This window comes from Aphidius gifuensis, linkage group LG4 (genome assembly GCF_014905175.1).
Source record: "Aphidius gifuensis isolate YNYX2018 linkage group LG4, ASM1490517v1, whole genome shotgun sequence".
In the NCBI taxonomy this organism is placed as follows: Eukaryota; Metazoa; Arthropoda; class Insecta; order Hymenoptera; family Braconidae; genus Aphidius; species Aphidius gifuensis.
In genome coordinates, this window is record NC_057791.1 from 14,176,605 (window position 1) to 14,204,586 (window position 27,982).

At 26.3% G+C, this 27,982-nt stretch overlaps 6 protein-coding genes across 6 annotated transcripts; 4 read left to right on the forward strand and 2 right to left on the reverse strand.

The window, feature by feature from the left end:
• Positions 1–2,830: 2,830 nt before the first annotated feature.
• Positions 2,831–5,483, forward strand: LOC122855125. Its single transcript, XM_044156290.1, has 2 exons — positions 2,831–3,065; positions 3,284–5,483. Exon 2 carries the CDS (start codon positions 3,602–3,604, stop codon positions 4,592–4,594), a length of 993 nt encoding a protein of 330 aa, XP_044012225.1. The 5' UTR covers positions 2,831–3,065; positions 3,284–3,601; the 3' UTR covers positions 4,595–5,483.
• Positions 5,484–9,029: 3,546 nt separating this feature from the next.
• Positions 9,030–13,175, forward strand: LOC122855126 (fatty acid 2-hydroxylase). The gene is made up of 6 exons (XM_044156291.1): positions 9,030–10,968; positions 11,036–11,261; positions 11,828–11,988; positions 12,075–12,207; positions 12,296–12,415; positions 13,083–13,175. The coding sequence occupies exons 1-6, from the start codon at positions 10,687–10,689 to the stop codon at positions 13,166–13,168; spliced, it is 1,008 nt and encodes a 335-aa protein (XP_044012226.1). The 5' UTR covers positions 9,030–10,686; the 3' UTR covers positions 13,169–13,175.
• Positions 13,176–14,048: 873 nt separating this feature from the next.
• On the reverse strand, positions 14,049–14,742 carry LOC122855127 (NF-kappa-B inhibitor-interacting Ras-like protein). The gene is made up of 2 exons (XM_044156292.1): positions 14,635–14,742; positions 14,049–14,549 (listed from the first exon to the last, which is right to left on the reverse strand). The coding sequence occupies exons 1-2, from the start codon at positions 14,731–14,733 to the stop codon at positions 14,049–14,051; spliced, it is 600 nt and encodes a 199-aa protein (XP_044012227.1). The 5' UTR covers positions 14,734–14,742.
• A 3,547-nt stretch (positions 14,743–18,289) lies between these two features.
• LOC122855130 (dolichol-phosphate mannosyltransferase subunit 1) lies at positions 18,290–20,427 on the forward strand. The gene is made up of 4 exons (XM_044156296.1): positions 18,290–18,521; positions 18,629–18,839; positions 18,925–19,115; positions 19,468–20,427. Exons 1-4 carry the CDS (start codon positions 18,406–18,408, stop codon positions 19,685–19,687), a joined length of 738 nt encoding a protein of 245 aa, XP_044012231.1. The 5' UTR covers positions 18,290–18,405; the 3' UTR covers positions 19,688–20,427.
• Positions 20,428–20,554: 127 nt separating this feature from the next.
• LOC122855128 (centrosomal protein of 104 kDa) lies at positions 20,555–24,926 on the forward strand. Its single transcript, XM_044156294.1, has 7 exons — positions 20,555–20,794; positions 20,927–21,091; positions 21,286–21,497; positions 21,569–21,755; positions 21,820–23,017; positions 23,160–23,373; positions 23,674–24,926. Exons 1-7 carry the CDS (start codon positions 20,755–20,757, stop codon positions 24,286–24,288), a joined length of 2,631 nt encoding a protein of 876 aa, XP_044012229.1. The 5' UTR covers positions 20,555–20,754; the 3' UTR covers positions 24,289–24,926.
• On the reverse strand, positions 24,733–27,837 carry LOC122855129 (tRNA (cytosine(34)-C(5))-methyltransferase). Its single transcript, XM_044156295.1, has 3 exons — positions 27,343–27,837; positions 25,128–27,228; positions 24,733–25,050 (listed from the first exon to the last, which is right to left on the reverse strand). The coding sequence occupies exons 1-3, from the start codon at positions 27,406–27,408 to the stop codon at positions 24,875–24,877; spliced, it is 2,343 nt and encodes a 780-aa protein (XP_044012230.1). The 5' UTR covers positions 27,409–27,837; the 3' UTR covers positions 24,733–24,874.
• Between the last annotated feature and the right edge of the window lie 145 nt (positions 27,838–27,982).

Below are 27,982 nucleotides of genomic sequence, written 5' to 3' on the forward strand. Positions count from 1 at the left end.
AAAACAATAAATTATTATTGTTTAATTATTAATAATAATTATAAAAAATACTTTTCACAACTGTAATAAGTAACAAAAGTAAATGGCATATGCAATATGGCTGTTTTTGTTGCTTACAATATCTACAGTAACCTCTAGTTACTTTTAAGTTTATTTTATCTCTATATTTTTTCATCTACTGCGCCGGTCCGGGTTTCCGAGTGATTTTTGGAACGTCCCCCTGGTTTCAGATCAAATCTTATCTGATCAGATCTGAGTAGATCAAACTTGATCTGGACCCAGATCAAATCTTATCTGACCAGATCAAACTAGCCCAGTTAAAAAAATCTCATAGAAACCGCGAAAAAGGGTCAAATACACATTAAATGCTCATAGATATTATTATTATTCTATGAGCATTTGATGTGTATTTGACGCTTTTTCGTGGTTCCTATGAGATTTTTTAAACTGGGAGATCACGGGCGAATGAATGTTCAAGAAGACAAATTTTTCTTGCGTTCTATAAGCACTGCCGTGGTTGGTTAGGTAAGGCTCAGCACCCGTATTCAGAGGATGTTCTCATTAGGGCTTTTTTTCCGATGGCGGCGCTTGTGAACTTTTTATATAGATTTTACATAGAAAAGCTTCACAAGCGCCACCATCGGAAAAAAAGCCCTAATGAGAACATCCTCTAAATACGGGTGCTGGAATTTCACACCAGAAGCATTGAGTTTCAAATCCGAGTGATGTCAATTATTTATCGTAGAAGACTAGAAGTATAGAATTCTTAATTGTATTTCATTAAAACTATATGAAGAAAAACCAAATTCTTCAATCGAGCCATTAACTAATTTGAAATTATTTTTATTAAATGAATAAATTTTCATCCAGATCAAGTCAGATTTGAAATTGTCCAATAATCCTTATCTGGCTTGATCTGGAATATGCCAGATCACATCTGATCTAGTTAAAACAGAAAGAATCCAAGATTACTCCGCGACAAATTTCTCCGGTCATGCTTTTTTTAGCGGAGTATTAAATTTTTTTTTTTAACTAGATTATAAGAGACGTGACCCGGTCAAGAGGCGTGACGAGACCACAGGCATTACAGGGCATTACAATTTAGGGCTTTTTTTCTCCACTGGCGGCGCTTGTGGAGCATTTGTATATGAAATCTATATAAAAAAAATTTTACAAGTGCCATCACCGGCAAAAAAAAGCCCTAAATTGTAAAAAATTTGCCCTGTTAATTGGACTGCTGCACCCGTATTCACAGGGCAAATTTTTAGGGCTTCTTTTTGCCACTGATGGCGCTTGTTAAATTTTTTTTATATAGATTTCACCTACAAAACAGAAAAATTATGTTTTGAGCAACATTAATTCCTTAGCCACATCCTTTCCTTAGCTACATCTTTTCCTTAGACATTTTTATTTTTTAAATAACATGTATTTTATTTATTGAATAAATAAATGACTCAGGACAAGCAATAGCTAAGAAAAAGATGGAGTTAAGGAGTTCATGTGGCCAGAAAAATTATGTTTTAGGCAACATCAATTCCTTAGCTACATCCTTTTCTTAGCTACTGCTTGTGCTAAATATGTCACATCAATTCCTGAGATCTTTTTCGGGATTGTGGGGACGTTCCAAAAATCACTCGGAAACTCGGAAGGTCAAGATTGTGATCATAGAAAATTTTTGATATTTTGTTGTGGTAGACATGATTTTTTGTTCATGTATTTTTATAGGCACAAAACAATAAATTATTATTGTTTAATTATTAATAATAATTATAGAAAATACTTTTCACAATTGTAATAAGTAACAAAAGTAAATAGCATATGCAATATGGCTGTTTTTGTTGCTTACAATATCTACAGTAACCTCTAGTTACTTTTAAGTTTATTTTATCTCTATATTTTTTCATCTACTGCGCCGGTCCGGGTTTCCGAGTGATTTTTGGAACGTCCCCTGTAATTCATTCTGGGGTACGTTCCAAAACCTCCGTTCGGTTCGGTATATCAAGATGGCGGCGATTCTACCCAGCAATTAAGATAGGTACAAAAGTCCGCCATCTTGATATACCGAACCGAACGGAGGTTTTGGAACGTACCCCTGGTTCCTCTTGATGATAGTTTCAAGTTTCACCACTAGATGGAGATGTTTTATACAAATGTAGAGTGGGTATAAGCAGAGTGGTGCCAAAGGCGAAAAGCTGCCCAGAAGTGACGTCACTCTGCTATACCAACTACATACAAAAAGCAGGATATGGCGGAACTGAACCTGCTATTGGCACCACTCTGATTATACCCACTCTATACAAATGGATAAAACATCTCCCTCTAGTGGTGAAACTTGGAAGTTGGAACTATCATCGAAAGTAACCAAAATGAATTACAATCCCGAAAAAGAGCTCAGGATTGATGTGAAATATTTAGGATAAGCAATAGCTAAGGAAAAAATGTAGCTAAAGAATTATTGTTGCCAAAAAATTATGTTTCAAGGAAATAATGTTTCTTAAAACATAAGTTTTTTGGCAACTGTAATTCCTTAGCTACTGCTTGTCTTTGGGATTTTTATTTATTTAATGAATGAAGTACATGTAATTCTATTTTTTAAAAATGAATAACATGTATTTTATTTGTTAAATAAATAAGCGACAAAGGACAAGCAGTAGCTAAGAAAAATATGTAGCTAAAAAAAAATTATATGGTTAAAACGTTTTGAACGTTTTATCCATGGATAATTGTAAACAACTCAAAAACTCACAATATGCCCATCCCTGTACGTAAGTATGATCCACTGGTATCAGACCTACCCAACTATGTTCACAGCACTCGAAGCCATCGCCCATCAGGCATCAAGCCTATTAAAGTCTATCTAAAGTCTTAACTCAACTCAAAGATCTAATCAGATCTAATTTGTCAACCAAAAGCTTTAATTGTTATTATATAACATTCAATTGTTGTGTATAATAAAAACAACTTTATTGTGTCTAATTTCTTTGAAATACATTTTAAGTCAAAAAATAAATTTGGTCGTTATTTTTTTTTATTTGTGAACAACTTTGTGTTACCACATTTATTTGGTTAGTTATAAAATATTTAATAAATAGAATACAAATAAAAATGTTTTTGTCTTTGAAATTTTCCAAAGTCAGAATTATAATACTTAATTTAATATCTAAATTAATCAATTAAATGGGTTTATCAAAATAAAAATAACGAAGAAAAAACTGTTGCAAACAGTGGTCATTAATATTTATAATTATTTAATGATTTTTTGTTATTAAAATTTTTCTTCTAGAGAAACAGCTGAATTGACATCCTTATTTAGCAGTCAGAAAGAAGAGCTGTTAGCCTTGAAGAGTGCCCTAAAGGCTAAAAACCAAAGCATTTCTGTTTTAGTTGATAGAAACCCGGAAAATCAAATTCAGCTTGAGGTTTATAGAAGGAGGATATTTGTTTTGTCAGTCAAAGAAACACAGGTTGTGAAAAAGTCAATAAGAGATATTGCTGTTGGAACAGAATTTAATTCTGATATTTCAAGATTTGCTGAAGAAACTCTTAGCGTTAGAGAACTAACACTTCTTCTATCTAGCAGCATACAGACGAGACGGCAAGGATGTCTGATGCCACGCACGATGTTCTTAAAGAGGAAAAAGAAAAGCTTATGCAACGTTTTGAGAAGCTTTGGCTGACTCATGATGACGGATCTGATGAAAAAAGAAAAAGCACTTTTGATAAATATAGAAGTGATCTTGAATATCTTTGGTTTGGACCATTTGACATAAACGCGAAAACAAAGCAAAAGAAGGAAAGAGAAATTCATGTGACCACTTTTGATAATGCTGAATATGTTCGCTATGAGCCATCTTGTATGCTTTCAGTCTTGTACAAACGTTATACCGATTATGAATCAGATGATCGTGTGACTGCAAGACTCGAGGGCGGTCCTGAATTCAAAGATAACATGACATTTACACAAGATATAACTTTTCTGATTACAATTTTGTTAACGAAGGGATCTGATGTCAACAAGATCAAAAACCAATTAACAAAAAAATTTTCTGATATTTTGACTCACCTGGTTCAGAAGTACAAAATTTATACTTCTGATGATAGGGCTAGACGTAATCTATACACTGTGACTCTTCCAAGAGTTGCTGCTTGTTTTCCTCAGATTACAGTAAACTTATTCCATCAAGGTTTTGGAAGAGCCATGATGGAGATTCCATCTTACTTTGGGGAATTACCTGTTCCTAAAGTAGTTCTCTCCATGTGCTTTGCATCAGTGATGCCAACAAAGAAAGGTGAAACACTTCACCACCTTATCATTTGGATCAACTATCTCAATGATTTGGTTATACATCAAACTCAACCCGAAATGTTGACACCAATGTCATTATTAATATCGTATCATTTTGCTGCATTCCAATCAGAAGGTATAAGAGAAAATCTTAGAGACAAAGTCTTTGAAAAGATGGGATTATTGGAAAATGGAGACTTTATTAAGGTCTTGAAGGATGCAGAACTTTATGCAAAGGACAAATTGATTTCTACCGCTGTAGAAAAAAACTGGGGAGCATTATTTCCAGTAAAAATACCACAAAAATAAAAATGTTACAGAAAGATTAGTTCTACTCATAAATACCAGAATGAATACCAGAAGCAAATCCAGTGTGCATATTGATGTACCATCTCAACCAAATAATTTGATGGACATCATGCTTCCTGTTAGAGTAATTTTAATTCTCTAAACAAAAGTTATCTTTTGGATATTTCATCCAATTTATCTACTTCTTCTTCAATGAAACTAAGTGACTTTTCTAATATGATTAATTGATTAAAAATTTCCAGTACTTAATTAATACACTTAATAACAAAAAAAAAAATAAAAAAAAGACATTATGGTTGTTGATTATTAAATATTAATTTTTGAGTTTGTTTATTTTGTGACAAGTCTCGTAAACTTGGTAAACAAAAAATTTTTCAATTATTTAAAGTAATTATACATCACTTTTAAAAATTAAACAAGATGCTCGACAAATACAAAATATACAGAAACAGATTACACCACCAACAAGCATTTACCGAACTTGTAACAAAAGCCAATATTTTTATGTGCTAATAATATTGCAAGTATTTGGGGTAATGCCAATAAAAAAAATCCAACAACATTAGCTGGACATTCGACGATGTTTTGAGGGTGATCACCTGTCAGAATTCGCTCGGGATAATGTCATTGAAGATCATGATGAAAATATCAATTGTTGTATGTATATAAATAAAAAGTATTGTGTGGTCAATGTGAAATGTATAATTTAATAAATCTTACTTTCAGAATTTCATTTGAGAATTTTCAATTACCAGAAGATGATTTAAATATGATAGTGAAATTGATGATTAATTTTTGTTATTTATATTAACTCAATGCAAGAGTATTTTATATTTTTTTAATTAAAAACAAATATTTTATAAATGAGGTAATAAAATAAATTTCATCTGATACTATTTGTCAATAATTTATGTTACATTATTTTGTCACTATACACTTATTTATTTTTACTGATAAAAAAGTCAATTTTTTTGCAGATTATTATTAAAATGACTTTAGAAGGATTATTAATTCAAAGCTTGTTTGTACTTGTTGACATCCATCAACATAAAAAGTGTAAGCCGCTTTTTAAAATGTAAATTATCTATTAATTTTGTAAAAAATATAAAAAAATTTATGTCCTAAAAAACATTTTAAAATATGTTACGAAATTTTAGAATCACGTTTGAAATTTTTGATGAATAATAAATAGTTTTATTCTGTTTTATATATACCTATGATACATAAAAATCTAACAAAAAAATAAAATTAATATTTAGAAATATTTTTAAATACTGGTAAATTAACTTTTATAATATTTTATTATATTTTAACAAGCTTAAATTTGAAATGTAACTTTATTTTTTATTTTTTTCACATAAATTTTAGATATGAATCTACCTGCACTCTGATAACCATCAGGTTTCCACGAAAATAAATAAAATAATAAAACATCAGTGTGTAAATAAACATAAAAAATGTACATTATTTTATGTAAGTGTATAAATTCATGCTGTTACAGTATAAATATACAAAAAACACATTGCGGTTTATCAGTTGACTTGATTCATGATCAGAAATATCGCATTACCAATTAATACATATTCTGATCATCATAATAATATACCAAGATAAATAATAATCATGCATTATATGAAATATAATTATCAATGAAATTATCATAATGAAATTACTTCATTAAAATTTTTGTCATTTGTGTAAAAAAAATTATTTAACAATTGATTGTAATAAAAAAAAAAATCGTTGATACTGGGGACATGATTCGACAATTCAGTCTGCATGTTATTCGATATCATATCATAACATGCAACATAATATTAGTACAATTTTTTTTTTTTTTATTTTATTTTGTTTTTGTGATGCTGAAAAACGATATATTACATTCATTATTTAAAACGTCCTTGACTTTTATTGACATTTTTATTCTTTCTCGTATTATTATTTCTACTATTTTTTTATTATTTTTTTCTCTTTTTTTTTATTCAGCATGACTAGTATCACGACAGGTTAAAAGAGTACCTCAACGAGGATGATGAGGTTGTCAATAGCGACGATGACCACAACATCGTGGCTCTACAAAAGCACAATAATAAATATGACGATTGAAGTTTGATTAATATAAAAGTGCAACATATGAATAAATTTAAAAAAAAAATATATATTATATAGTTATTTAAAAAATCAATAAATATAAATTATTTAATTAAGTATTGTTAATAATTAAAAATTAATAAAAATTTTAATTATTGTGAAAATTGTTATTCAATTTTGAAGAAAAAGTTTTTTTTTAAAAAATCAACAAACATATTGGTCGTGTGTTTATTTTGATAGAAATCGAAATTATATTTTTATAGTGAGAGTAAAAAAAACAACATATATATGTGGGGCAAGAGTTAAGCTCCATGTCAGTTGAAGTAACTTAACCTCGTACAAAATTTCGACAACGAAACTATTACTATGATAGAAATAAAAGAAATATAAATAAAAAAAAAAAAAGTTTATTGTCATTTGGAGTTAATATAAATTTAATTTATAATGTTTTAAAGGTATTGAATATTTTTATTATTTAAACAATTTAATATAAAAGTGATTTTTTTAAATTTACTTATCTATTTTTAATAAAATTTTTTAAATTTTAATATTGATTTCTCATGTGTATTCTTTTATTTAATTATACAAATATCATTATTTCTTTTTTTCCTTTCGTTTAATTTAATTAAGTGTCATCGATTATTGTGTGCTTATATAAATATTATTTATGCAAATAAAAATTTATATTGAAGTGCTTCTATAAGATTCGTAAATTATAAAAATAAAAAATTCAATAATCAAAATTAACAAAGTTAAATGAAAAACAAATAAATTCTCGTTTTTTTTTTTTTAAATTTGTACTGTTTATTTTTGTTTGGTTGATGTTATTTTTTTTTTTTAATTTCGATTATTATATCATGAAAATAATATAATTTATTCAAAATTATATTTAAAAAGTTCTTTGATTCTTTTTTAATTAACGAAGTGAAAAAAATCATTATGTCATTAAAGAATAAATGCATTATTTAATATGCGTTTTATGTGTCGTTGTTTGTACAAGATTTTATGAAAATTCACATCAGGATGATAAGGTTAAAAATATTCATTGGTCATTGTGATTAGTTATCAATAAATGTGATAAACGTTGAATATTAACAAAAATATATAAATACGTAGAAAAATAGAAAAAAAAAAAAGTCTGTTTTGATAGCAACAACTGATAACTCCACCTGATGATTTCTATTTATATTTTATAAATTTGAATTGATGAATTTCTAATGCTTTCAAGTAAATTCCAACTTGAATAATGTCAATTGATTTTTTAAGTAAACTTTGCTAATTGATTAATCAATAAAAGAGGTGATAAAAAATTTATTGACAAATTAAATATGAAAAAAAAAGTATGATTTATGTAGCACACTGTTAAATTATTTTTTTTATTTCTTTTATAATTATTAATAAATTAATATTTAATACTAAAAATAAATTTTTTTTTTTTAAACAATATAACCAACAGCTATATTGTTTTAATGATTTTTTAATTTATTTTTTCTCCCAAGTGATATAGAATATTATTTTAATATAAATGACTAATTCGTGATAAATTTTTATCAACTTTTTATGTGAACAAAAATCGAATCAAAAAAGAAAAGTTAATATATTTTATTGACGTTCAAAATATTTTTTAATATTTAAGATATTATCTTTAATCTTTAACATAAAATAAACGTGTCATCTATTTATAATTTCTTTTTTTTTTTTTTTGATGAAAATCTATCATAAAATAATATTTAGTAGAATCATCATTTTATGTTGAAAACTATGTACGGTGTATTGATTTTCAGGGCGTGTAATTCCAACGAAAAATGACGTCAATACATTTTATGTTATTTCACCTCTAAAAAGTTCCAAAAATAATTAACAATAAAAAGAAATAATAACATTTCATGTCATTATAAAATTTAATGACATTGTTAAAAAAAAAAATGAATATTAATTATAATTGTATAAAAATAGAAATTTGTCATTGTCAATTTTAGGTCAAAAAGATAAGAATTTACAAAAAAAAAAGAATAGAAATATTAATGTCATTTTTGACGTGCTAACTTTCCTTATCATGATTATCATAAAAAAAAAAAAAAAACCCAGAGTATGATCTCACTGATTACACTTCTAGGTATTATCAATTTTTTAAAAAAAAAAATAGAGAAAGAGAGGGAAAGAAATGTTGACACTTGTCGATCAAACAATTGTAAAAAAAAAAAAATAATAAAAATAAGAATTGACAGTATAGTGAGTGTTAAATATAATTTTTTTTTTTTTTTTTTTTTTTTTTTTTTTCGTTTTAAAAATAAAATAATGGTGATAAATAAATGTCGACGTAATTTTATGTTTACGTGGGTTGCCAGTCTAGTCAAGGAATCACTGAACACGCCAAGTCAGTTCCGTTGAAATCTTTGAAGAGTTATGAAGTGTCGATAAATTATTTTTCCATTAATTTTATTTGTTATTGTGGTTTTCTATTTATTTAAAGAATAATAAGACTGCTTAGATATTGAAGAAGACTGTTAAAGACTATCATATACTTGAAAATTCCATTAATAGTATTATAATTTTTAATTTATTTTTTTGTTAATTGATATTTATTTATTCAAGAATTAATTTATAAATGAAAAAATAAAAAATATACATTGGGATATATGGTAAATATTTTTTTGAAAAATATATATATTATTAAAAATAAATAATTATTGTCATAGACATTGTGTCACTTAATAAATTGGTGTTAAAAATTACATCAGTACGTCAAGTTTTACGTTGGTGGATATATAGGCCATGTGCGTTTTAAGAATAGTTGAGTTGTATTTGTGTGTCCTTGATCATAAATATCGTCATTATTAAAAACACGGAAGAAACATTACAAGTCATTTTTAAAAATATATATATTATTATTATTTAATAACTATCATTTATATTTAAATTATTAATAATTGTATTTTTAATATCAAATTAGAGAGGTAAATATTTTTTAACATTGAAGAAAATAATTTATTAATCAATAAAAATATTTTTGATAGTTAATAATACATTTATATTTATTGGATAAATTATATTATTTTAATTACGGTCATGCTTAGATAATTTTCATTGAATAAATTTTTTATTTCTATTGATATATGTAAATAATTAATAAAACAAAGGTTATAATCACAATTTTATGAAAGTATTTACCGTTTGGACGCCTTGAAAAAAAAATGAATATCGAATTTTCTTAATTCGGGGTTATTTTGTTTTTGTTATTTTTTGATGTTTACAAACATGAATGAAAAAATGTTCAGAATAAAATGAATAATAAATCAAGGATTTGTTTGAAAACTGAAATATAAATTTGATATATTATTTACTGTTGATTTGTTTTATTAAATAATATTTTTATTATTTATTATATTTTATGTCGTGATAAGAGGTTAATATTAATTTAACATGTTTTAATATTAATGAAAAAATTAATCTCTAAAAACCACTTGTTGTTACTTGTTGAATTTGGCACATTGTTGATATATTTTTTTTAATTAAAAATATCTAAATTTAGTTTCATACATTGTAGGAAAAAACAATCACAAAATTACAAATTTAAACAAGGAAAAAAAAAAGAGCATGATCTTGACTGCGTGTTGGTTTTTATTTAGCTGAAATTATTCATAGAATCTCTTGCGTCAGATAGTCTAGTAATTCTCATGTATCTATTTGTAGTTAAAAAAAAATTTTTTAAAGTTCAATCAAGCATCAAAGTAGTCTATTCATAAATAGAATAAAAACAAAAAAAAATCCTACAACAAGATAAATAAATTATAATAAAATAAAAATTTACAATGTCATTGATCTAAAAAAACTTAAACTTGTAATAATTTCAGATAGCCGATGACAAATAAAATATAACAAATAATTGTTACTTAATGATGATATTTTATAAACTAAAATATAAAATTTATTGTTATAAAATAAAAAAAGTTGATTGAATTAATAACTATACAAATATATATATACAAATCAATATAAAAATGATTCCAAGGACACAAGTTGAAGTTGAAGAAAAGCCAACAAATGAAGTGTTATCAAATTATGAACAAAATAATAATAATGAATTTTATGTTAAATATCGTGGTAATACATATGAGATAAGCAAATTTTTAAAAAATCATCCAGGTGGTAGTAATGCATTTAAAGCTTATCGTGGTTTAACATTGGATAAAATACTCGATGATGTACCACATTCAAAAGCAGCTTATCATTTATTTAATGAATTTGAATTAAATAATAAAAGGGCATATGATGACGTTGAGGTAAATAATTTATTGTAATTATATATACTGATAATATACTGATGTAAAATTATTTAATTTTTTACAGAATTTAATTGATTGGAATGAACCACTTCTTGGACAAGTTGGTTCATTAGCTAATAAATATTGGGAGTGGGTTAACTTACCAGTTAATCGTCCAATAAGATTATTTAAATCAGATTTATTGGAAATATTAACTGTAACACCTTGGTATCTTGTGCCTATTGTTTGGATTCCAATATCAATGTACTTTATGATTTATGGCCTTATGTACAATGTCACTAGTCCAATTGGTAATGTTTAATTGTTTTTTTTTTCTTTTATTAACTATAATGACAATGACTGTTTGAACTTTTAAATTAATTATCATTTGGCTTTTTTGATTAGATAAAATAAATGATCAAATAAATGAGTCAATTTTTTTAGTACTTTTGATGATGAATTTTAATCGGCATTATTGAATGATGCACTGTTAAATTTACAATAAAGTTATGTAATTTTTAGAATTTTTTTTTTTAATTTTTAATGGTAACTGAGATATTATCGTGATTATTACAAATCAACTTGTTAACTTTTTTTATTTCATTGACTGTTAGTTTTTATTTGTTAAAATTAAATCAAGATGATAGATTAAAATTATCAATGTCACTTTAACAAGTGTTAAATTGTTTGATTTGTTCCAAAAAAAAAATTTTTAAGTTGTTAATTTGACCAAGAGTTCTAATTAATTGACTTTGAATAAAAACTAGAATCATTAGGAATGTCAATTATAAATTATTTACATATGATTCAACAGCAATTGAGTATTTAATGTTTATAATTTTATTGATATTATAATTATTTAAATTTGTACTTGCAGCAAGTTCGTTACCATTGATTATATTGGCATTTTTTTGGGGTGTTTTATTATGGACTTTTCTTGAGTATACACTTCATCGAAAGTTGTTTCACTTGAAACCACCATCACAATCAAAAATACTTATTTCATTACATTTTCTTATTCACGGCCTACACCACAAGGTAAATAAATAATAATTTTTTTTATATATATTTAAATTTGTTTTGTAATAAATTTTTTATTAATTATGTTTTTTGTTTTTTTAAAGGCGCCTTTTGACAGTCGTCGATTACTGTTTCCACCAGTTGCTGCAGTGCTTTTAGCATTTGTGTTTTATAATTTATACAAAGTTATTTTTCCAGCAGCATTTATTGATATTGTTGCATCAGGAACCATGACAGGTACTATCGTTTTAATAACTGATAATAAATTTATTTTATTTTGTTATTATTGAATTTCGTATACTAAATTTATTTATTTATATTACAGGATATTTGTGTTATGACTTGATACACTATTACTTACATCACGGAACACCAGAGGACAAAACTTATTTGTACAATTTGAAAAGATATCACAACTATCACCATTTTTCACATCACGATCAAGGTAATAATTATTTTTATTAAACTAATTTTCTTCATATCTGAACAAAAATATTTACAAAAAAAAGCTGGCATAAAATAACCAACAACAATAACATCCACTAGAAAGTAAACAAATGAATAACAGATTTATCAAAATTATATAATGATTATCTTATCAATAATATAAAATAATAAATAAAAAAGATAAACATTTCATGCAATATTTCAAATGTAAATATTAACAGAGTTAAATTTGAAAAAATTAATATTGAGTCATTACAATACGATGATTAATTTATTTATTGTTAAATAAATTAATTTTGAATTCATCAAAAATGTATGATAAAAGTAAATTTAACAAATAAGTAAATGAAATGTTAAATATTGCAGTATTATTTATTTATCGTGTATACTGTTGTCATAATTTTAGATACATTTAAAATTTTCATCAAATCATTATGTTTATATCTGACTGTGTGTTTAAAATTTATAATAATTAATTTTAATTCAAAGCACATAATATTTTTAATATTAATAAATGAAGTGAGATGTTTTTTTTGTTGGCTAATATTCACGAGGATATTTTGTTTGTAAATAGTTGATCTCAAATATTTAGTCTCAAGATCATGTCTAGTCATGATGTCGTTCTTTTTCCTATTGTTATTAATTTTTTATTTATTAATTTTCAGGCTTCGGCATAAGTAGCAAGCTATGGGACTATGTATTTGGATCATTAATTGCTTTGAGACAATTAAAAAGAGCGATTATTTGGTAAAAAAAAACAAAAAGAAAGAAATTTAAAGTTTAAAAAAAAAAATTCAAATTTATTATTCTCAACAAAATGGCTAAATTAATTATTTATTTTATGAAATAATGATAAATATTATAATAAGCCGAAGCTGTGAATCGTTGTACAATTTAATTTATATATAAATATATATATATTATAAATATATGCATATATATATATATAAATATAATAATAAATAAAACATTTTCGTTTTTCATACAAATTTTTTTTATTGATTATTTTTTAAAACATCATTAATACCCATTCTTTAATTTATATAAATATTATTTTTAATTTTATGCTATTGTGGTCCCAAAGAGGAGTAATTTTACCCAGCTTTGAATATACAATTAAACATTTCAGCACTTAGAAAGTAAAATAAAATATTTTTTTTTTTTCGTTTAAGTACATTGAAGATTTAAAAAAAAGTATTTAGTGGAAGATTTATATATTTTTTTATACAATAAATAAAATCTAGTAGATTAAAATGCAAGTAATTATTGAACTCAAAGTAATTTTATTATAAAAAAAATTTAATAATGACTAAATTCGTTGTTAAAAACATTTTTTATTATTTATTTTTAATTAAGTACTTTTTACCATAAATATAAATATTTTTTTAATTCGTAATATATGCTATTAAAAGCACTAAAATAAATGTTAATAAATTTTTTTTTTTAAATATACATCAACAATATTTACATGTAATTTCAACGATTCAACAATTTTTTTTTCCAAAAATTTAAATGCAAAAAAGCAGCAGTTATTTTTTTTATAAATATTGATTATTATGTTTTAAAAAAGCTGATAATAGTGATAATATTAATTTAAAAAATGCAAAATTGTATCAAATATTAATTTAAAGTCATGTTGCATCAGTTTTAATATTTTTTCTTCCCATACTTAATTGTGGAAATGTACTTTTATTTTGTACTGGATTTAATTTCGATGATAAATAAATAAATGCATCATATAAACTTTCACGTACCATTAAATTAACTTCAAAATGTTTAATTTTTTCTCTTGTACACCAATTCGTTGCTTTACTAATTGTATTTTCAAGACTGTCATTATCAATTAACGTTTTATTACCAATAACAATGAGTATTATTTCTTTTTTATCTTTATTTTTATCGATATCTTTTTTGAGTGGTAACAAAACATCAAGTGATTCAGGTTTTGCATTATCATAAACAAGTATATAGCCATCAGCAAAACCAAGATAATGACGTTGTAATTGTTGATTATTTGTATTTGTTTGTAATGCTTCAAGACCAGCTGTATCATAAAATCTTATTTTTTCTTTAGTACCACGATCAGTCTCAATATTTGCAACATAAATATCTTCAATTGTTGAATGAATTTCCTGATTAATAAATTTATCAATATTTTTATTATAATATTTAACAAACAAAATATAATAATAATACAACATAACCATTAAAACTTACACTTTTCAATGTGACATTTCCATAAATAAGTTGTTCCAATAATGCTGTTTTTCCAACACCTTTCATACCACAAACTACAACTTTACTTGTTTTTCCCATTTTTTAAATAATTATTTAACACAATTTGTTTATTTATTTTGCTACATTTTTTTTAAAAATTATACAAACATTCTTAGATTTTAGTTGAGTCTGATTTTTAAAGAACGGTAAATAAACATTAAACTGTCACCGAATCACCGATGTGACACCGAATGGCACCGAATGTGACCGATAATGGTACGTTTTTTCGTCGATGACAGCGTTAGTGTAGAACGGTGTCCGTGCTATTTCTCAACGTTAATTGAAATAGCCAGATGATTCATTCAAGCCAATTTTCTCCTCGTCGTTTATTTCGGAAGAATTTCTTCGCTGTAAAATTATTTTTTTCCCATGTTCCTCCGCGTGTGTTTTTTTTCGCGGAGAAATATTTCCGAACGTTCTCTTACCGAAGTTGATTCGGAGAAACGACGGAAAAATTTCTCCTCGTCGTTAATTTCAGAAAAAATTTCTCAGCAAAATTATTTCTTCACACGGTTTGAAAAATGGCGGACAAATCTCTCCACCCTTTTTCCAACATTCTCCACCATTAGTTCAATTTTTCCAAAAAAAAAATGACTAATCATTAATTGTTACATAACGCAAAGCGCATAATGATGTTTATTTTTTTTGAAAAAAATGAAAATTCGAAGACACTTTTTTTCAAAAACGTTGATATACCTGAGGTACTTTGTCTAAAAAACTCCCGTGATCGTTTCATCAAATTGATGAATGTGGGGAAATAAGTGTAAAAATTTCCTCTCGTCGTTGATTTCGGAAGAATTTCTCTGCGGTAAAATTTTTTTTTACGGGTTTCTCTGCGTATTGTTATCGCGGAAAAATATTTCCGAGCGTTTCTCCATCCAAGTCGATTTGGAGAAAATTCGTAAAAAATTTCTCCGCGTAAAAGATACGCGGAGATAATTTCTCCGCGGTACAGTTTTTTTTTTCATACGTTTCTCTACGTATTTTTATTGCGGAGAAATATTTCCGAACGTTTCTCCACCTATAAGTCGATTCAGAGAAAATTCGTAAAAAATTTTGATACCTTTCTCCCCTTATTTCTCCGAATGGGTCAATTTGGGAGAAATTCGGAGTAATTGCAGAGAAATTTAGGAGATATCGCGGAGAAACATTTTCACCAGGGATATAATGTTTTTTATAAAAACAACTGAAATTAATTATAAAAAATTTATATTTGAAATTAAATACGTACTTATATTAATATTATTTTATAAATCCTTCACTTTAAAATAATAATGTTGAGAAACATCGCTGTATACTAATTTCTTCGTTTTTTTTATTATTTGTTTCAAAAAATTCCTCACGAAAATCATCAAATAGTCATTTGTTATTGATATAGCTTATTTTGTGCCCATATTTAATGGCAGCTATTTTTTTATGGGAAAGAACCATTCCTACTACTTGTAATTTTTTTTCAAGCTTATTATTCTCATAATATTCGTTATCTTTTATCTGTGGTTTAATGCATCGCGATCATTTGCTAATACTTCATTGATCGTATTTTTCGTTCTTCAAAAGTTTCTTGTTTATATTTTTTGTAATCATCAAGAACTTTCATTTCAACAATGAACACAATCCATGAGTTTTTCAAGTTCTTCATCAGTAAAAATACCTTTTTCTGAATTAACAACTTCATGTTCAGTTTTTTCAAGTGTCGTTGCATTATCATAAGCATATTTCTATCGAAACTACCACAATTTAAATCTTCAGATATAACAATTTTTTTCTTGAAATTCTTCCGAAATCAACGACGAGGAGAAAATGTTTCCACTTATTTCTCCGCATGGGTAAATTAGGGAGAAATTCGGAGTAATTCGGAGAAATATTTTCACCAGGGCGTGCTACGACTAAGTTTTTAAAAGTGCTTTCAGATTCTACACCATGTCTTAAAGGTATATTCATTTCTTTAGCAATCTTATCTAAGTGTTCAATATAAAGCGTTTTTTACATAATTTCAGATTGCTGTCTTTAAATATCAGAGAAAAATCTAATTTTATAACTGGATACTTTTTCCACTTATAGCCATTTTCTTTTTTACCAATATCATGTTCTTTAAATAATTCTTGATCATTATTGCATACATAGTCAACTGCAGTATCAAGGAATAGAGACTATTCCCGAATCTCCTTGGTCTTGTATAAACATAATGTCCAGGGTTATTTAATAACTCCATTACTTTTTTGGTTTTATCAACATAGCATTTTTTCTCAATAAGAGCTTCAAGGGTTGATCCAGGACAAGCCATCTAGATAAATATAAATTGATTTATAAAAATAAAATGGTCAAATGTAAAAAATAAAAATGTCAAGTCATTAACTAACTGCAGGTAAACGATCTTTATCTAATGGTTTTCTGGAAGATTTATCGTGAATCTGTTTGAAAAAATATAAAAATATTAATAAAATGATTATTTTAATTGGTATATGCAGTTATTAAATATATTATAACAAATATACTTTCACTATTTCAGCAAGTATTATTAACAAGTTTCTTGTAGTTGATTTGAATTTCAAATTTTTTTTTTCTTCTTCCTCTTTTATTTCCTCTAATTGTTCATCGTTTAATTTACCAAGAGTATGTACAGGCTTAATATTTATCCAAATTATACTCAACCAATAATTCTCTTACTTCTTTTGATATTTTTTTTTTTAAATACTTTTTCAAGATGGTCGAAAAACAATGTTTGATCAGTCGTTAAAAAATAATAATAATAATAAATATTTATAACAATTTAAAAATTTGTTTAATATGAATTGAAAAAACACAAAAAAAAAAAAAAGGCAACAATATTTACTCGATTCGGAATCTTTATTATCACCATTACTTCCACAATGTGGTGGTGGCGTGGTGATTTCAATGATGATTTCAACAATGAGAAAAAATGAATAAAGTACCCTCGTGAAAATGATTTCTCTGATATTTTTCCGTTTTTCTCCGATATTTCTCCGATTTTCTCCGCATTGCTCGGATTTTCTCCGTATTGCTCCGATTTTCTACTAATTTCTACGATTTACTCCGCCTTACTCCGATTTTCTTCGCATATTGTTAAATAAAAATTTCGAAGAAAAATCGGAGTAAAACGAAAAAAGCATTCAGGATCTGTCATAAAATTTTGTCGCCACGGATATCGTTATATTGCCAAAATGAGAAACTGTTTAATAAAATTGTTGAAAAAAAGAGAAACTATTTCCGGAAATTTTCCAGAAATTTTCTAGAAAATTTCTAATAAACATTTCTGAAAATGATTTCCAGAAATTTTCTAACAAGTTTTTTATTAAAATTGTTGATAAAATGTGAAACAATTTCCGGAAATTTTCTAGAAAATTTTATATAAACATTTCTGGAAATGTTTCTTATAAATCCAGTAATTGTTTCCAGAAAATTTCCGGAAATTTTCTAGTTTTTATTACCGGAAACTATTTCTGAAAAATTTCCGGAAAATTACGAGAAACTGGTTAGCTGGTTACTTCACGAAGTAAAAATAAAAAGTAAATAAAAACAACAACAACTGATAACTACGCCATCTTCTGGAGTACACACAGTTAAAGTTACACACATACACACACGCACACGCCAACTATTCTTGGTGCCACGACGAAAACAACGAGATAAATGTCAAAAAAAAAAACACTAAAACATCTCTAAAAAATAAAAGTTGTAACAAGTTGTAAAATGGTTGAAAAAAGTAAAACAATTGACGATAAATATTCAATACTTTTGCCAACTTATAATGAGGTAGAAAATTTACCAATAATTGTTTGGCTTATTGTTAAATATCTCGAAGAATCGTAAGTTAATTGTGTCTAACCTTTTGTTTATTTACTCATTTATTTTTAGTTGAATGTATGACAGAACTGTTTATTACTAATTTATTTATTATTTATTAAAATTACAGTGATGTACCATTTGAAATAATAATAATTGATGATGGTTCACCAGATGGAACCCAAGATATTGCCAAAAAACTCCAAAAACTTTATGGAGATGACAAAATATTATTAAAACCCAGAGAAAAAAAACTTGGTCTTGGTACAGCATACATTCATGGAATAAAACATGCAACTGGAAATTTTATTATTATTATGGATGCTGATTTATCACATCATGTTGGTTTTTATTTAATTTTTTTACTAATGATTAAAGCAATGATATATTTTAATAATAATTTTTTGTTTTTCAAATATATTTTAGCCTCAAGCAATTCCAGAGATGATAAAGGAACAAAAAAAATGTGATTTTGATATTGTATCAGGAACAAGATACAGTGGTGGAGGTGGTGTTTATGGCTGGGATTTTAAAAGGAAGCTTATCAGTCGTGGTGCTAATTTTTTAACTCAAATATTACTTAGACCAGGTGTCAGTGATCTCACTGGAAGTTTTAGGTAATTATAATAAACCCACGAATCATAGAAATAATTTTTTTAATTTAAAGGGAGTTTAAACGAATTAAAAATTAAGTATTTTAGCATAATATCAATATGTTTGTGTGAAATTTCGATGATAGAAAATTGGACATAATATATAACCGGGTTAATTAAAAATTTTCAATCAATTTAATTGAGATAATCAACTCAATATGTTCATAAACAGTTCATCAAACTATCTTTGACTTTAACATTTATTATTGCATAAAGTTAATACATGAATTTCATACAAATAATATGTACTTTTTAATGTCATTCAAACTCTTTTAAAAAAGACATAAAATATAAATTAATAAATGTATTTTTTTAGGCTCTACAAAAAAGATGTTTTACAAAAGTTAATTGATGCTTGTGTATCAAAAGGCTATGTATTTCAAATGGAAATGATTGTACGAGCTAGACAGTTCAATTATACAATTGGCGAAGTACCAATATCATTTGTCGATCGTGTTTATGGTGAATCAAAACTAGGTGGCTCAGAAATAATACAATTTGCAAAAGGCCTATTATATTTATTTGCAACAGCCTAAGAAAACATTATTTTTTTTCAATCAATAATAGCTTATAAATCAATACTTCAAGGTTTATTCAAACGACAAAATATCGAGTCAAACATTCCACCAATTGTATATACTATCAAGTATTTGTAAAAAAAAAATTTATATTAAAAAATCAAAATTACTTATAAAAAGTTTATAAAACTAAAAAATACTTGAAAGAAATGTTAATTTTTATAAGTTTAATTTACTTAAATTAAATATTTAAAATACTTGAAATATTCCACGTGTTTAACCACGTGTTTTTTTTTAGAAAAAGTCCAATAATTACTCTACAAGCTAATATTAACTTGCAACCCTCCCAACAATATACCGCACCCTTTTGACGTACTCCCCTACACAGCTTCCACATTCTATATTGATCCAAAAACATGCAGTTTATATTTTGACACAGATTCAAAGAAAATTGCCTCACCCATTTCAGGACAATTCCACTCCTAGTCTTTGCCATCATGACGATCCCTAAAAAATGAAAGAAAAAAAAAAAACAAAAGCATTAAAAGCTATTTGTTATTCACCCCAATTAGCTCAACATGTTTATGGAAAAAAAAATAGACCAAATAATATTTTATATCATCATAAAATAGGGTGAATTGATGGAAAAAAAAATCAATTAAAAAAGAATAGTCTGATATAAAAAAAGAAATTATCACAGGGGAATATGAGAGAGTAGAGCTGAGTCTATCGAGTGATGTGCGATTGGATGATATAAATTTGCAAGCAAAGGTACCGAGCCAACCGAGAAAAGCAGTTGAAGCGCAAGCTCCGATGCAATCAAACAGAAGAAAAAAAAAATAAAAGGAAAAAATTGTACCACCTCGTGTCTGAGAAATATATTAGTGTCTTTTTCTCTTGCAAGTGTTCCCAATGATGATTGACTTTAACAATCTCATTTTGAATATAATTAATATCATGAGCTTAATAATTATAAAATGATTGTGCCTTTTATAAATATATACTCATTTTTTATATCAAATAATTTTTTTTTTTTATATAAAATTTAATTTTTTAACTCTCAAGTTCAGACAAAACGTCAAGAAATGCCAAGAAAAATTGGATTCAATGTTGTATACGCGACAAGTAAGTCATTGCCAATTTTAAATATTTTATTTTTAGTTTTATATTATATTTTTTTATTTTTCGTATTTTGACATTTATGTTATAACCTGTTTTTTTAATTAATTTTTGAATATTATAATTGTTTTTTGAAAGGTGAAGAAGAACGACACTCGTCACTTGAATTGAATATTCATGGACCAACTGTACGTGGTTGGCAAAGTGCTAAAAAATGTGGATATCCTCAGGAACTTATTCTTCGTTTACATGGACCAGCAAAACTTAACAGAATACAAGTTCTTGCTCATCAGTATCTCATTCGTAAGAAAAATTTATTACATTACAGAAAACATTTAGTTTATTTTATTATTTTAAATTTTGATTGACAGCTTGATAACTGTAATTTTCATAAATAATAATTATACCTTGAATTAAATTGCTCACAAATTTATCACGCAACTAAAAACTTTGTTAACAAACTCATTATAAGTATTTTTTTTTTTACTTTTTGTTAGCTGAAAAGCTGGAAATTTGGACAACGAAGGAGGACAATGCATCTGTTAATACATCATTTTCTTACTTGGGATATATAACATTATCTGATAATGAATCAACACTTTATAAAAGTAGAGAACTTAAAAGTGTTGCACTACCAGAAACAGAGGTTTATTCATTGAAACTTCGTTTGCATAAACCACATGAAAATGCTCATAATAATCATGAACAAGTAAAAGATAAATAAATAAATAAAAGTTATTTAAAACTTGTAGATATTTTAATAGATATTGTTTTGTTCAGGTTGCTTTAATTGCTGTGAATATTATGGGTGAGCCATTTATTCAAGACACATCTAGTCAAGCTGAGGGTTCATATAATCCTCACTACACATCACCATACGATGATCTTGCATTCGAAATGTATGTTGATCGTGAGGTTGCTAAAATTATAAGGCAAATGGAGGCTAAAAAATTACAAGCAGCTGAAGGTAAATCATCTATTAAAAAAAAAATTTATACAGTTAATTAACACCATTATTTTATATTTTATAGCTGAAAGATTTGAGTATGCATCAAAATTAAAAATAGCTATGGAAATATTACGTAAAGCTGGTGAACGACTTGGTAAATATGAATTAGAAAAAAAATATGCAATTGCACTTGAAGATTATGATCGTGCTAAAGCAAAAAAATCACAAGCTCAACAGTATAGAAAAGAAGTATATGATAGTTTGGGTGTTGATGATTTATTAGAAATAAATGGCCCACTTGATAAAAATAATATATCATCTGTTGATGAAAATGAAGAAACAACAGACATAGATAATATTGTAATAAATACACCAGCAAATGAAGATATATTATCAACATCAAAAGTAATGATTAATCGTGATAGTACATGTTCACCAATTGCTACAATTAATCATCAACAAATAATATCTCCACTTCATCAAAAATCTCACACTCCAGAAATAACAGAAAGTCCACCAAATGGTATATTAGAAAGACAAAATAATCGTAATACTGGATCATTAAGAAGAAAAACAAAATCAGCTGGACCATCACTACGTTCAAGTTATGAAGCATATGAAGAACGTACAATACCAGCACTACGTCATTCACATACAAATGAATTTACAAGAGAATGCCATATTGATGGTGGTGGTGTTGATTGTATTAAAATAAATTCAAAATTAAATGATCGTGAAAAAAAACAAGCAGCATTACCAATATCAGTATTTGGTATGGATATGGTTGAAAAATTTTATTCAAAACAATTTACTGATAAAGAAGAGGGTCTTATGTTATTAAAAAAAGAATTAACAAATTTTGATGTACAAGTTACTAAAAATACTGCAAATAAAACAGCAAGAGCAGCGATATTATTACTTCATCGTGCATTGAGAGATAAAGTATTTAGTGTTTATAGTTTATCAGCCCAATTAATTAGAATGTTTTTTTCTGAATTTGCAAATGATAAAGTATCATCTGCTGAAATAGCACGTAGTGTTGATCGTTTACTTCCTGAATTATTAACAAAATCTGGTGATACAACACCGAGAATTCATAATATGGCTGTTCATACAATATTGAGTATGGCTGATTGTAAATGTGTTAGAGATCTTCATATTATTCCAGTTCATTTAACTCGACCAGTTAGTAGTAGTACACATCAAAGACTTGCTTTAAGTCGTTTGGAAATGGTTGAACAGCTTATTCTTAATCATGGTATTTCAACTGAAAAATCTAGGTTTGCAATATACAATTATTCAGCTTAAAAAATTAATTATTTGTTAATTATTTTTGAGAAATTCTTCAGAGAATTTTTTCGATATAATAAAAAGAATATTAAATAGTTTTTGTTGTTAAATAAGACATTGTAATTGTTGCAGTGGATTGACTTGTAGAACATTGTCAGAATTGGGATCATCAGGTCTTCATCATCCAGCTGAAGCTGTTAGAAAAGTATCTGAAAGAATATTGGTACTTGTTTATAAAGTTAATCCAAGATTAGTAAGAAAACAGCTTCCTCCTGATGATGATATTACAAGAAGAAATTTGTTGTATCGTCAATTGTTTCATGAATTTGATTTAATTGATCTTCAGGTAATTAATAAAATTATTTTCAAGTTTTTTGATATTTTTAATGACAATAAAATATTCCAATCATTGACCAATATGAATGATTCAAGGCATGACATTAATCAGAGTACCTTGGATCTGAAAATGACTGTAATGAATTATGCCCAATTCCTTGCTATATTTTTATGATGTTTGTCTAAGTAGAATTGAGTTAAAAAATTAGCATCACGACTAATAAGATTTTTTTTTTAAATTCCAGACATAAACATCACTGGTGATGACATGCGTTTAAACTGCTTTAAAATAATTCATTTTATTTTCTAGAGAAAAAAAGAACTGGAAGCAGTAAGAAAATCAACACCAACAAGATCAAAATCAGTCGACAATAATGGTCCATCAGTTAAATTTTCATCACCTTCAAGATCAAAAAGTCCAATTATATCAACTGAAAGCTCAACAAGTGTAACATCACCATCAGATAATAGTATTGATCATAAAGGTGATAAACATTGTATATTTTGTTTATCAAAAGATCAATCATATTCAGAGGAAGGTTTAAATATTCATTACTGGCGAACTTGTCCAATGTTAACAAGATGTGAATCTTGTAAACAAGTTGTTGAAATATCTTATTATAATTCTCATATTCTTAATGAATGTGATCGTAGAAATAATTATGTTAAATGTGATAATTGCAAACAACCAGTTATTGAAAAAATTTTAAAAGAACATATGAAAGATAAAATCTGCATGAAACCAATTGATGGATATGAATGTTGTCCACTTTGTCATAAAAATTTTAATCAAAACAAATGGAGAGAACATTTAATGGGTGATGAACCATGCACAAATAATTCACGTATTAAATTAACAAAATCACCATCAAAATCACAAAATATTGGTGGTAAATTAACATCACCAACTGAAAAATATTTCTAGCACTAACATTTTTTTTTTTAGTTTTTGATATTTTTACATTTTTATTTAATTGTTTAATAGAAAGTTTTTTTTTTTATATTATTTATTAAATATATTGTTTATAGTAAAACTTTAAATAGCAAAACCCGTCCTCTAGAAATAATAAGTAGAAAATCCTCTAGATTGTGTAAGGAAATTTTTTTAGAAAAATAAAAATTCATAAATAATTTAATCTTTTTTTTTTTTACAAGAAAAAAACAATAATGCCGTCTTTTTAGGATTAAAAATATCAATTGCCATTAAAATTAAAAAACAAAAAAATAATAATTCATAAACCGGCCATAAAAAAAAAAATTAAGTATTTCAAATTAGAATTAAGATGATAAAAAAAAAAAATGATAAATTATATGAAAAATTGTTTTTTTTTTTGTCATTAAAAATTTCAGGGAAATAAAAATTAAAAATTATAATTATCCATCAATTAAATTAAAAATTTAATTGAATTTTTATTCCGTCATTAATTACAAAATATAAATTTGTAGATAAATTATAATAAAATGAAGAGAAAAATCGTGCTCAATATGATAAAAAAAAAAATATATAAAATTTAAACAGTTTCATCCATTTTTTCACATTCCATATTATCTAATTTTTCTGTCTTTTTTTCTGTAATAATTTCAGCATCAATATTTTTTTCTTCATCTTCTTTATCATTTTTTTCAGCTTCATTATTTCCTTCTTGTTCTTTGATAGCATTTCTACTGACTTCAAATTTATTTTTCTCTGTAAATAAATAAATAATAATTGATTAGTTACAAAAAAGGAATAAAAAAAAAACTTGTTGAATGAAATAAACATACCATATTTTGAACAATCAGCACCAAGAAGTCGTAGATAATGAACTAAATCATGTGAAGGAATATATGCCCTTAATGACATTGTTCCTCTCCATCCAACCAATTGCATTTTAAAAGGTTCAGAATCATCATTGTTTTTATCTTCATACATAAGAATACAACTACCAGATGGTATACCAACTGTTCTTTTTTGTAATTCTTCACTTAATTTTGTTATTTCTGGTGGCTCACGTGGATTATCATTTTCAAGTAATGATATTAAATCTTCTTTGTCAATTTTAATTTTTCTTGATTCACCAATAAATGGTATTACACTATGAAGACCCTCTTGTGCAAGTCTAAATGCACAATGCATATTTTTATTATCACAACGTACAAATGTTTTAACACCACTGTTAATCATTTTAACATTACTTTCATTTAATAATAATATATCTCTTATAGCTGGTGATGCAAAGTATATATTTTTTTTTTTTCCTTCACGACATCTAACAAGTAAACATTTTGGATCTAATTTATCAGAAATATCGTAGAATTTTTTTATTGATGGAAATACATCTTCATTTTCATCTTTAAAAAATACAAATGGATCTTCACGAAAGCCTAATACACGTTTTTTTTTACCTTGTGATAATGTATTGCTATCTTCAAGTCTTGGTTTTTTAGGACAAATATTTTTAGTATCTTCTTCTTTTTCTTGTTCATCAAGTTTACGTTTTTCATTATTTTCATCAATATTTTCATCAACTTTTTCTTCTTTTGATTCATCTTGTTTTTCTGTTTCTTTAACTTCCTTAGAATTAACAGTATTTTTATTATCATTTGAACTTTCCCAAGGTAATAATTTTATTTTTTCTAATATAGCAACAAAAAAACCACCAGTATCTTGATGATTTGGTAATATTCTAATGCATTTATCAAGATTATATTTATCAGCATCTTCAGGTTTTGGTGGAAACATATTTGGACGAATTTGTGTATGCCATTGTTGTGGTACTTCATCCCAACTTTTATAAAATACCATATCTTTGGTACCAGGTAACCAGTGTGTTACACCAGGATTACATTTTAAACCTGGTACATATTTTCTACCATCAAGTATTCTTACAGAATCACCAGCTTCTTGAAGAATTCTATGAAGTACAGCTTCATTTTCAATTGGATTTAATGAACAAGTTGAATAAACCATTTTTCCACCAATAGCTAACATTTCTAATCCTCTTTTAGCAATTCTAAATTGTATACCATGAAGATTATTACCCATTGCTGGATTCCATTTACACCAAATATCTGGATTTTTTCTCATTGTACCATCACCAGTACAAGGAACATCAGCAAGTATTCTATCAAATTTAAGAATACCTTTTGTACCATCAGCATTTGTTACTTTAAAATTTGGCATAATTGATGAATCATGATTTGTAATAAGTATATTTGGACTATTAAGACGTTTAGCTTGATGTACCAACATGTAACAACGATTATTATCTACATCATTAGCAATAACAAAACCTTCAGGATGAGGTATACTTTCATCTGCATGAATAAGTTCAATAAGTTGAGCTGTTTTTGATCCAGGTGCAGCACACATATCTAATACTTTATGTGATGGTTTAACATCAAGTACCAATGGTGGAATCATACTTACAACTTCTTGTCTACTGATACTTCCAGCATTTGTTTCAGTTATTAAAAAATTATGGAGACGAAAATTTTCTTCTGAACGACGAATATCTTTACGTGTTAATTGTAATTGCCAAGCTAAATTATCTGGATAAAATGGTAAACATTTTGGTTTTACTTTTTCAGGCTCTAATGATGTTTCATCTTTGTCTTTATTATCATCATCACCTAATGTTTCAACTTTTTTGTCTGTTTCTTTTTCAAAAAAATTAGTTTTAATTATATTAAGAAGTGCTTTTGTCTCTGATTTTGATCCAGTTATACGAAATGCTGCTGGTAAATCTTCTTGCATTGTTTTTATAAATGAATCCCAGTCTGATTCTGATACAATACCTTGAGTTTTATAATATAATTCAAAATCTTTATTTTCACGAACAATTTCAACGTAGCTTTGACCTCTGCTATCCCATCCATTTTTATCCTTATTAAATTAAAAATTACTACATGTTAATTATTGATTGATTTTATTTTTATCCTGGTACAATACTCTGGATATTTTTCGAGGTTATGCGTCATTAATAAATTGTTTATTTACCTTTTGATCATCAGTACGTTTCTTTGCAGGATTTTTACGACCCTTATTTCTTCGTCCTTTTGCCATTATTAATTAGCTAGTTTTGTCTATTATTTATTATAGTTATTTATCAAAACGTGATCAATCAAAATACACACATGCACACGTGGATGATGATTTTTTTAAACGTTACTTTAGGGCTTTAGGCAACGAAGCTTGATGTGTCGACGAATTCGACATTCGTTGCGGGGAACCATAAACGAGAGAGGGTCGGTATTGCAGGCAATTTACTTGAAAATGTTAATGTGTGTTAATGTCAAAAAAATTTTTTTTTTAAATCTAAAAACGTAATGATTTACGAGTGATTGACAATAATATTATTCATTGACACGTTACAACAAAATACAAATTATAAAATAAAAATGTCAGTTATAAAATAAAAATACAAACTGAACATTTTTGAAATTTGACAAATCTAAATTACGACCTTGAAGTGTTATGGAATTTTAGCTCTCAGGGGATGTATAGGATGTATTTGTATTTACCTGTATACCTATGTATACAAATACATCCCCTCAGAGCTAAATTTCCAGAACACTTCAAGGTCGCAATTTAGATTTCTAGAATTTCGAAAATTATTTTTCAGTTTTCTTGATGGTTG

Excerpts from the sequence above, each read along its gene's own strand:
- LOC122855129 (XM_044156295.1), bottom strand. The coding sequence starts at position 27,408 with ATGGCAAAAGGACGAAGAAATAAGGGTCGTAAAAATCCTGCAAAGAAA. Across the intron at positions 27,229-27,342 it reads AACGTACTGATGATCAAAAG|GATAAAAATGGATGGGATAG; the intron begins GTAAATAAACAA and ends TAATTTAATAAG. Across the intron at positions 25,051-25,127 it reads TGCTGATTGTTCAAAATATG|AGAAAAATAAATTTGAAGTC; the intron begins GTATGTTTATTT and ends ATTTATTTACAG.
- LOC122855130 (XM_044156296.1), top strand. The coding sequence starts at position 18,406 with ATGGTTGAAAAAAGTAAAACAATTGACGATAAATATTCAATACTTTTG. Across the intron at positions 18,522-18,628 it reads GTTAAATATCTCGAAGAATC|TGATGTACCATTTGAAATAA; the intron begins GTAAGTTAATTG and ends TTAAAATTACAG. Across the intron at positions 18,840-18,924 it reads ATGCTGATTTATCACATCAT|CCTCAAGCAATTCCAGAGAT; the intron begins GTTGGTTTTTAT and ends AATATATTTTAG.
- LOC122855126 (XM_044156291.1), top strand. The coding sequence starts at position 10,687 with ATGATTCCAAGGACACAAGTTGAAGTTGAAGAAAAGCCAACAAATGAA. Across the intron at positions 11,262-11,827 it reads CAATGTCACTAGTCCAATTG|CAAGTTCGTTACCATTGATT; the intron begins GTAATGTTTAAT and ends TTGTACTTGCAG. Across the intron at positions 12,416-13,082 it reads TTTTTCACATCACGATCAAG|GCTTCGGCATAAGTAGCAAG; the intron begins GTAATAATTATT and ends ATTAATTTTCAG.
- LOC122855125 (XM_044156290.1), top strand. The coding sequence starts at position 3,602 with ATGTCTGATGCCACGCACGATGTTCTTAAAGAGGAAAAAGAAAAGCTT.
- LOC122855127 (XM_044156292.1), bottom strand. The coding sequence starts at position 14,733 with ATGGGAAAAACAAGTAAAGTTGTAGTTTGTGGTATGAAAGGTGTTGGA. Across the intron at positions 14,550-14,634 it reads GAAATGTCACATTGAAAAGT|GAAATTCATTCAACAATTGA; the intron begins GTAAGTTTTAAT and ends TTTATTAATCAG.
- LOC122855128 (XM_044156294.1), top strand. The coding sequence starts at position 20,755 with ATGCCAAGAAAAATTGGATTCAATGTTGTATACGCGACAA. Across the intron at positions 21,092-21,285 it reads TGCTCATCAGTATCTCATTC|CTGAAAAGCTGGAAATTTGG; the intron begins GTAAGAAAAATT and ends ACTTTTTGTTAG. Across the intron at positions 21,498-21,568 it reads CTCATAATAATCATGAACAA|GTTGCTTTAATTGCTGTGAA; the intron begins GTAAAAGATAAA and ends TGTTTTGTTCAG.